General features: G+C 43.1%; 1 protein-coding gene across 5 annotated transcripts in view; it reads right to left on the reverse strand.

The window, feature by feature from the left end:
- ST7 (suppression of tumorigenicity 7) overlaps positions 1-6502 on the reverse strand; it is a 254701-nt gene extending 248199 nt beyond the window's left edge. For all 5 annotated transcript variants that reach the window (XM_060156804.1, XM_060156802.1, XM_060156803.1 and 2 more), the window contains exon 1: positions 6304-6502. In XM_060156804.1, coding sequence (XP_060012787.1) covers positions 6304-6454 — 151 coding nt within the window. In that variant the 5' untranslated portion in view covers positions 6455-6502. The remainder of the gene's footprint in view (positions 1-6303) is intronic.
- Between the last annotated feature and the right edge of the window lie 2840 nt (positions 6503-9342).

Raw genomic sequence — 9342 nt, forward strand, 5'->3', positions numbered from 1 at the left:
GGTTCTTTGAGAAGATAAACAAAATTGATAAACCATTAGCCAGACTCATCAAGGAAAAGAGGGAGAGGACTCAAATCAATAAAATTAGAAATGAAAAAGGAGAAGTTACAACAGACACCACAGAAATACAAAGCATCCTGAGAGACTACTACAAGCAACTCTATGCCAATAAAATGGACAACCTGGAAGAAATGGACAAATTCTTAGAAAGGTATAACCTTCCAAGACTGAACCAGGAAGAAATAGAAAATATGAACAGACCAATCACAAATAATGAAATTGAAACTGTGATTAAAAATCTTCCAACAAAGAAAAGTCCAGGACCACCTGGCTTCACAGGTGAATTCTATCAAACATTTAGAGAAGAGCTAACACCCATCCTTCTCAAACTCTTCCAAAAAATTGCAGAGGAAGGAACACTCCCAAACTCATTCTATGAGGTATCACCCTGATACCAAAACCAGACAAGGACACTACAAAAAAAGAAAATTACAGACCAATATCACTGATGAATATAGATGCAAAAATCCTCAACAAAATACTAGAAAACTGAATCCACCAACACATTAAAAGGATCATACACCATGATCAAGTGGGATTTATCCCAGGGATGCAAGGATTCTTCAATATATGCAAATCAATCAATGTGATAAACCATATTAACAAATTGAAGAATAAAACCATATGATCATCTTAATAGATGCAGAAAAAGGTTTTGACAAAATTCGACATTCATTTATGATAAATCTCTCCAGAAAGTGGGCAAAGAGGGAACATACTTCAACATAATAAAGGCCATATATGACAAACCCACAGCAAACATCATTCTCAATGGTAAAAAACTAAAAGCATTTCTTCTAAGATCAGGAATAAGACAAGGATGTCCACCCTCACCACTATTATTCAACATAGTTTTGGACGTCCTAGCCATGGCAAACAGAGAAGAAAAAGAAATAAAAGGAATCCAAATTGGAAAATATGAAGTAAAACTGTCACTGTTTGCAGATGACATGATACTATACATAGAGAATCCTAAAGATGCCACAAGAAAACTGCTAGAGCTAATCAATGAATTTGGTAAAGCAGCAGGATACAAAATTAATGCACAGAAATCTCTTGCATTCCTATACACTAATGATGAAAAATCTGAAAGAGAAATTAAGGAAACACTCCCATTTACCATTGCAACAAAAAGGATAAAATACCTAGGAATAAACCTATCTAGGGAGACAAAAGACCTGTATGCAGAAAACTATAAGACACTGATGAAGGAAATTAAAGATGATATGAACAGATGAAGAGATATACCATATTCTTCGATTGGAAGAATCAATATTGTGAAAATGATTATACTACCCAAAGCAATCTACATATTCAATGCAATCCCTATCAAATTACCAATGGCATTTTTTACAGAACTAGAACCAAAAATCTTAAAATTTGTATGGAGACACAAAAGACCCCAAATAGCCAAAGCAGTCTTGAGGGAAAAAAACGGAGCTGGAGGAATCAGACTCCCTCACTTCAGACCATACTACAAAGCTACAGTCATCAAGACAATATGGTACTGGCACAAAAACAGAAATATAGATCAATGGAACAGACAGAAAGCCCAGAGATAAACCCACGCACCTATGGTCAACTAATCTATGACAAAGGAGGCAAGGATATATAATGGAGAAAAGACAGTCTCTTCAATAAGTGGTGCTGGGAAAACTGGACAGCTACATGTAAAAGAATGAAATTAGAACACTCCCCAACACCATACACAAAAATAAACTCAAAATGGATTACAGACCTAAATGTAAGACTGGGCTCTATAAAACTCTTAGAGGAACACATAGGAAGAACACTCTTTGACATAAATCACAGCAAGATCTTTTTGATCCACCTCCTAGAGTAATGGAAATAAAAACAAAAATAAACAAATGGAACCTAATGAAACTTCAAAGCTTTTGCACAGCAAAGGAAACCATAAGGAAGACAAAAAGACAGCCCTCACAATGGGAGAAAATAGTTGCAAATGAATCAATGGACAAAGGAGTAACCTCCAAAATATATAAATTTGCAGCTCAATACTAAAAAGAAATGCAGCTCAATATTAAAAAAAACAAACAACCCAATCCAAAAATGGGCAGAAGACCTAAATAGACATTTCTCCAAAGAAGACATACAGATGGCCAAGAAGCACATGAAAAGCTGCTCAACATCACTAATTATTAGAGAAATGCAAATCAAAACTACAATGAGGTATCACCTCACACCTGTCAGAATGGCCATCATCAGAAAATCTACAAACAACAAATGCTGGAGAGGGAGTAGAGAAAAGGGAACCCTCTTGCACTGTTGGTGGGAATGTAAATTGATACAACCACTATGGAGAACAGTATGGAGGTTCCTTAAAAAAACGAAAAATAGAACTACCACATGACTCAGCAATCCCACTACTGGGCATATACCCAAAGAAAAGCATAATTCAAAAAGACACATGCACCCCAATGTTCATTGCAGCACTATTTACAATAGCCAGGACATGGAAGCAACCTAAATGCCCATCAACAGACAAATGGATAAAGAAGATGTGGTACATATATACAATGGAATATTACTCAGCCATAAAAAGGAACAAAACTGGGTCATTTGTAGAGACGTGGATGCATCTAGAGACTGTCATACAGAGTGAAGTAAGTCAGAAAGAGAAAAACAAATACCGTATATTAACGCATATATGTGGAACCTAGAAAAATGGTACAGATGAATCGTTTTGCAGGGCAGAAATTGAGACACAGATGTAGAGGACAAACGTATGGACACCAAGGGGGGAAAGCAGCAGGGGGTGGTGGTGGTGGTGGTGTGATGAATTGGGAGATTGGGATTGACATGTATACACTGATGTGTATAAAATTGATGACTAATAAGAACCTGCTGTATAAAAAAATAAATAGAATTAAGTTCAAAAATTAAAAAAAAAATAAGAAAACCATACAAAGATATCACAAAAAAAGGAAATTACAGGCCAATATCACTGATGAACATAGACGCAAAAAATCCTCAACAAAATACTAGCAAACCAAATCCAACAATACATTAAAAGGATCATACACCATGATCAGGTAGAATTTATCCCAGGAATGCAAGAATTTTTCAATATCTGCAAATCAGTCAATAGTGTCAGCTTCCCTAAGGAAGGAGGCCTGGGCCACCCATAGCTTCCTAAAAGCAGCTCTAGATTCAACAGCCTCTCCAGGGACATGTGCTTTCATCATCACAGGAAGAGGCAAGCACCATAGCACTTAGGAACAGCAAAATTAGTTCCATTAGAACCCATTTAGATCTCCCTGAAAGGACAAGTTCCACCATAGGAGGGTCCAATGTCCCCTTCTCCCCTTACCTTCTCACAGAAGTGGCAGAGAGAGATGTACTCTCTGTGTGCTTCTCCTTTACCTTCTTTTATGACTAAAATATAGGTAAAACCACACTGAAAACAGAAGTCCAGCATCACTGGGATAAATAGTCTCAGGTTCCCTCTATCGTGTGTCAGATGAGATTCAGCCCAGACGGCCTGAATCTCATACCTCGTCTTCATATTTCCTCTATCTCTTAGAAGCCCAAATGAGAAATGACCCTAATGCAAATTAACAAAGGTGTTTGTGAGAAATACTAGATTTAAAGTTGCTGGGAGAGGACCTAACAATTTTCTTCCTTAAAAATTACACATACTGGGACTTCCCTGGTGGTGCAGTGGTCAAGACTTCGCACTCCCAATGCAGGGGGCCCGGGTTCGATCCCTGGTCGGGGACTAAATCCCGAAGGCTGCAACTAAAAGATTCCCTCATGCCCCCACTAAAGATTCCGCATGCCACAACTAAAGATCCCGCATGTGGCAAAAAAGATCCCAAGACCCGCAACTAAGACCCGGGGAGGCCAAATAAATAAATATATATTTTTAAAATTACACATATTACCAGTAGGTATTTTGCTTCTTGCCTGTTCTGTATGAAGCATTGGTATGTGGCACGTATGGGCACATGCACACATATACACACGTAGATTATTTAACCTACTTTAAGAAAATGTAGTATTACAAATGTGTGTTCTGAAATAAAAATTTTAAATGTGTATTAAATGAGAAACGTTCACAATTTTTAAACCTTACAATGAATTTTTTGGGAGAAAAAAATTAAACCCACTTACCAATAAATATAAGACTCCATGGCCTCATATATTCAAGCAACTTCTAAAGATAACAAAACTTTGGGGACTTTCCCAGTGGTCCAGTGGTTAAGACCCTGCCTTCCAATGCAGGGCACCCGGTTTCCATCCCTGATTGGGGAACTAAGATCCCACATGGAACTAAGACCCCACATGTCGTGAGGTGAAGGTATCTTAGAGATATATTTGCCAAAGGCAAGGAAACCAAAAGCAAGGAAGAATACTCTGATAAGCAACCACTCTAACAGATGGAAAAGCCAGAAAGCCATCATCACTAGGATGACTGCATCCAAGGGCTGAGCAGCTCCTATAAAAATGGCAAGATGATTCTAGGGTGCAGAGTCCTATCTGCACCCCAGGAGTACCTTCCCAAGGGATACTATGAAACAAATGTGAATATGAACGTGAGTTCAAGTTAAAGAAATCAAGGTATATGAGGCTTAGTATTTAAGAGCACAAGTAGGGGCTCCCCTGGTGGCGTAGTGGTTAAGAATTCGCCTGCCAATGCAGGGGACATGGGTTCAAGCCCTGCTCCGGGAAGATCCCACATGCCGCAGAGCAACTAAGCCTGTGCGCCACAACTACTGAGCCTACGATCTAGAGCCCGCGCGCCACAACTACTGAACCCGCGTGCCACAACTACTGATGCCCGCACACCTAGAGCCCGTGCTCTGCAACAAGAGAAGCCACCGCAATGAGAAGCCCACACACCACAAAGAGTTGCCCCCGCTCACCGCAACTAGAGAAAGCCCACGCGCAGCAACAAAGACCCAATGCAGCCAAAAATAAATAAATTAAAAAAATAAATAAAAGCACAAGTACCTAACAAAATGACTACATTATCTCAAACATTCTAAAAATTGTTTTAGTGCAGTTAACAACACAGAGGAAAATGCATTTCCAGACCCCTGACTCCCGGACTATGTAAATCACACATTAGGTAGAATACATACGCATTCATTCAAGAATGTAAGGATTTCCCAAATTACTGTGAAATTTTAAAAAAGAAAAGACCTTTCTAACGAGTCGCACAACTATTTCCAGACTTCAAGAACTGTAACCCTTCCTGCAAAATATACTTTGCGTTTTTGATTTGTCTCCGGAGTGTCACTGTTGGTGTGAGTTTTCTCTGTGGTTGTTTTCTAATGATTCAGTTGTCTGACTGCAAGTTTAAGATCCTGTTTAATTACCTTCTGCACTTACGACCGTGGAGAGGACACACGGCGGGGCTCACTTCTTAGCATGTGGAGCTTTTTCTAAGATTCTGAACATGACTAGTTATCAACGCCTTATGCAGACGGGGAGAAGGGAGAGAGAAGGGCTAAGACCATTTAAAACCATCATAAATTCCAGATTTCCTATCTCTCCTTTTGTCCCTTTGACATTCCGTCTGGCAACCTGACACGTCATCCATAGCCCTGATAGTACTTTCGAGAAACCCTCTCCCCATCTAAAAGAGACGCCTCTTCGCCCGCAACTCAGGGGGCTCACAGGCGGGCAGTCCCTGCCCCAGGTGCGGGGTCGACTCCTTCTGGGGGCTTCGCCGCTGGGCACCCCTGAGCAGTACCCTCACGGGGGCGCCCGCGACCGGCCGAGTCGCGCCGGGATCTGGAGGCACGCCTCGTCCGACTACACTTCGGACGCTCTGCACCCGCAGCCGACAGCGTGTGAGGAAGGACACGGTACAAATCTGAGGAGCCCTCGGGGTTCACGCGCAGACAGCCAAGTGGGCTTACGCGAGGACTCCCTCCCTCCCGACCTCCGTCTCCTCTGTCGCCGCCCGACGAGCACGTCGGGCGCAGGAGCGGCAGCCGCCGGTCAGGCCCGCCTGCCGGCGCGGCTCCTCCTCCGCGGGGTCGCCGGGCCGCGGAGCCGCGAAGGCCGCCAGGCGCCTTCGCACAACCCCGTCTACCCCGCCAGCCGAGGCGCCGCGTCCTTGACGGGTGGCCGCGGGCATCCGGTGCGCGGGACCCGGCGCGTCCTCGAGCGCGCGCCCGGCCGCCCCCGCTGGCCGCGGCCCCGGGCGAGTTGCACTAACTTTCCGGGGCGGGGGAGGGGCGAGCGCAGCGGGCCCGGCTGCCCGGGCCTTACCTGTGCTCAAATTGTCGTTGATTTTCAAGGGCACCCGCAGGATGTAGACCAGGAAGAGGACGATGAAGAACCATACGGTCCAGAGATAAGTCCAAGACCAAACTATGCAGGACTTGAGCTGCTCCAGAAAGCCCGTGCCCGCTTCAGCCATTTTTCCGGCGCTGCTCTCTGCTGCCGCGGCTCTCGGTGTCTGCAGGGATGATTCACCGGCCCGGAGGCGCCGCTCGCGCCGCCGCCGTCGCCGCCGCCGCGGCCCCGGCGCCCCCGGAGCTCGCCCGCCGCCCGGGACGCGGGCGCGGCGGGAAATCGCGCGCGAGTCGCGGGCGCGCTTGCCTTTTTTTCCCAGCCTTAATGCTAACTCTCTGAAGGCCCCTACAAGTGGCCTTCGTGGAAGGATCACGTGGCCCTTGCCCCTCACGTTCTGATGCCATTTATATTATGCTAATACTTAGAAAGACAAGCCAAGTGGCGCGCTGAGGGAAACTCTTGACATATGTTGAGGTTTCCTGTATGTCAGGCACTGTTCCAAGGTCTGTATAATCTCACCTAATTCCTTCAACAATCTCCATTATATAGATAAGGGAAACTGAGGCACAAAGTGACTGAGCACTTTACCTTCAGCTGGAGCCAAAATTCATTTGCAGTATGATGGATGCCAGCGTACGAGGTCTTAAACCCAACGCTCTACTCCTTTCTCTCAGAATTTAGGTTCAGAGGGATGAATAAACGCGGAGCAACTAGAAAAAAATTAGATGTGCTCCTGTCACTGGTTAGTAGGCCTGAAGATAAATCATTCTGTTAAGCAAGATTTGGGTTGCACACTATTTTTACCTTTGTTTTGTCTTCCTTGAAGCCGCACAGGGGGTTTCCAAAGACAACTTGACAAGAAGAATGTTTATCATCCAATCTGGGGGGTGATGACAGATCAAACAACTCTCAGCCTGTTTTTAATATAAACAATTCTCCGGGATACTTTTGGCTTACTCTAAACTGGCTACTTTAAACAAGAAGTAAATTATAAACGTTTTTTGTCTGTACTGAATGAAACGTTGCCTTTACCAAATGAAAATTTAAAGTCTGTTTCTGTCCATAAATAATTTCACTTTCTATGTATTGGATAGTAATAAAGCAATGGCAGGTAACCCAATCTACAGCCAAGACATTGTTAGAATTCTGAGCATTCAAGAGAATATTTTATTATAAATATTGTTTTGCTTACTTGTCATTTCCTGCATAATAAAACAAGCTCCTTTAACTTTTTACATGTATTTTATGTATTATGGCATACATAATAGAACTACTGTTACATTTTCACTAATTCCAATCTCACTGTCAGCTACTGGTTTCTCCATATATTTTATCTACTAGAGCGGTGATACAGACAAGGATAAGAGAAATTGACACACACATACTTTTTTATAGATATTTATTGCAGCATACTACCAAACAATTTTTTATCTAACAATGATGCCTGGATTCTCAGTAGAATAAAACAACATGAGTACATGAAACGTCTATTTTATGTGATGATTAAGTAACCCACCAGATTCTCTGCAATAGGTTTGCCTACTTAATTTAAATGAATAGACTGGGGCCTGACTTTTTGCTGTCGGTGAACCTCAAAGAAGGGACATAAATCTGACTCAGTTGAGCTACAGTTTTTTGATTATCTACTAGGAGATCCTGTAGGGTCAGCCCTCTCTTACTTATCATTGCCTCTCCCTGATGTGCTGCCAGAGGGGGGGTTGGGGTTGGAGACATGTCTTTGTGCTCGGATGCAGAATTGAGTGAGAACAAGATCTCGTGAGAGCCTCAGCTGCTTCAGTATGGCTGGAGTGCAGGCTCCACATGGAGTAGTGTTGAGAGGGATAAAGCTGAAGAGTGTCTGATCTTGAAGGGCCTTGTAGAAATGCTAAGGTGTTCACAGTTATTTGGCATTGCACACACTAATCCAAATGACCAAGACTTATGTAAGTGGAAATTACATATTAAGGAAGTAGAACTGACAGGCCTTCGTGACTGATAGTATAGGCAGGGTAAAGATAAAGAGTGAAGGGTGGCTGTTGAGTGGGACCATTCATGAAATAGTGACATCCCAGATATGTCCCACCACCACCTGACCATCTCTCAGTGGGCTGGTGCACAGTCACCCCAAGGTCATCGTATCCAAAAGTGAACTCATTACTTCCTCACCCCCATCTGCTCTTCCTTCTAGAGTTCCATCAGGGAATGGGCATCACCCTTCCGGCTCCCTAATTCAGAAATCTGAGGATCATGCCACCCGGATTCCTCCCACTCCCTCACCTCCTTTCCTCCTCACATTCAATTAGGCATCAATACTTCAAGGTGGGACTTCCCTGGTGGCGCAGTGGTTAACAATCCACCTGCCAATGCAGGGGACACAGTTCGAGCCCTGGTCCTGGTCGAAGGTCCCACATGCCGCAGAGCAACTAAGCGCATGCGCCACAACTACTGAGCCTGCGCTCTAGAGCCCACGAGCCACAACTACTGAGCCCGCGTGCCTAGAGCCTGTGCTCCGCAACAAGAGAAGCCACCTCAATGAGAAGTCCGTGTACTGCAACGAAGAGTAGCCCCTGCTCACCGCAACTAGAGAAAGCCTGCACAGCAACAAAGACCCAACGCAGCCAAAACTAAATAAAAATAAATAAATCAATTAAAAAAAACTTATTACTCTATTCTTGACTAAGCTACTCAATACCTTTACTCTTGGAAAGATACTGTAAGATGGGCTGGTTTTTCAGGTGCACTTTAAATAGTGTAGAAATGATAATAGTATACTTTTCTTTTTATTCTTGATACTCAAACCCAAGAGGGTTTTTTTTAATACAGCACTTCTAATCAAAATAAAAATTCATTGTCTGAAATTTTCTATATATGTAATTTCATATATAGAAATTATATGTAATTTCTATATATGTAAAACAGCATCAGCTATCCCAACTTTATTATTTTATTTTAAAACTGCATGTTTTTGGTCCATGACTGGCTAGAGTTTCAGGAACCAGAGTCACATCTAGA

Source organism: Lagenorhynchus albirostris, chromosome 8, assembly GCF_949774975.1.
Source record: "Lagenorhynchus albirostris chromosome 8, mLagAlb1.1, whole genome shotgun sequence".
NCBI classification, from domain to species: Eukaryota; Metazoa; Chordata; class Mammalia; order Artiodactyla; family Delphinidae; genus Lagenorhynchus; species Lagenorhynchus albirostris.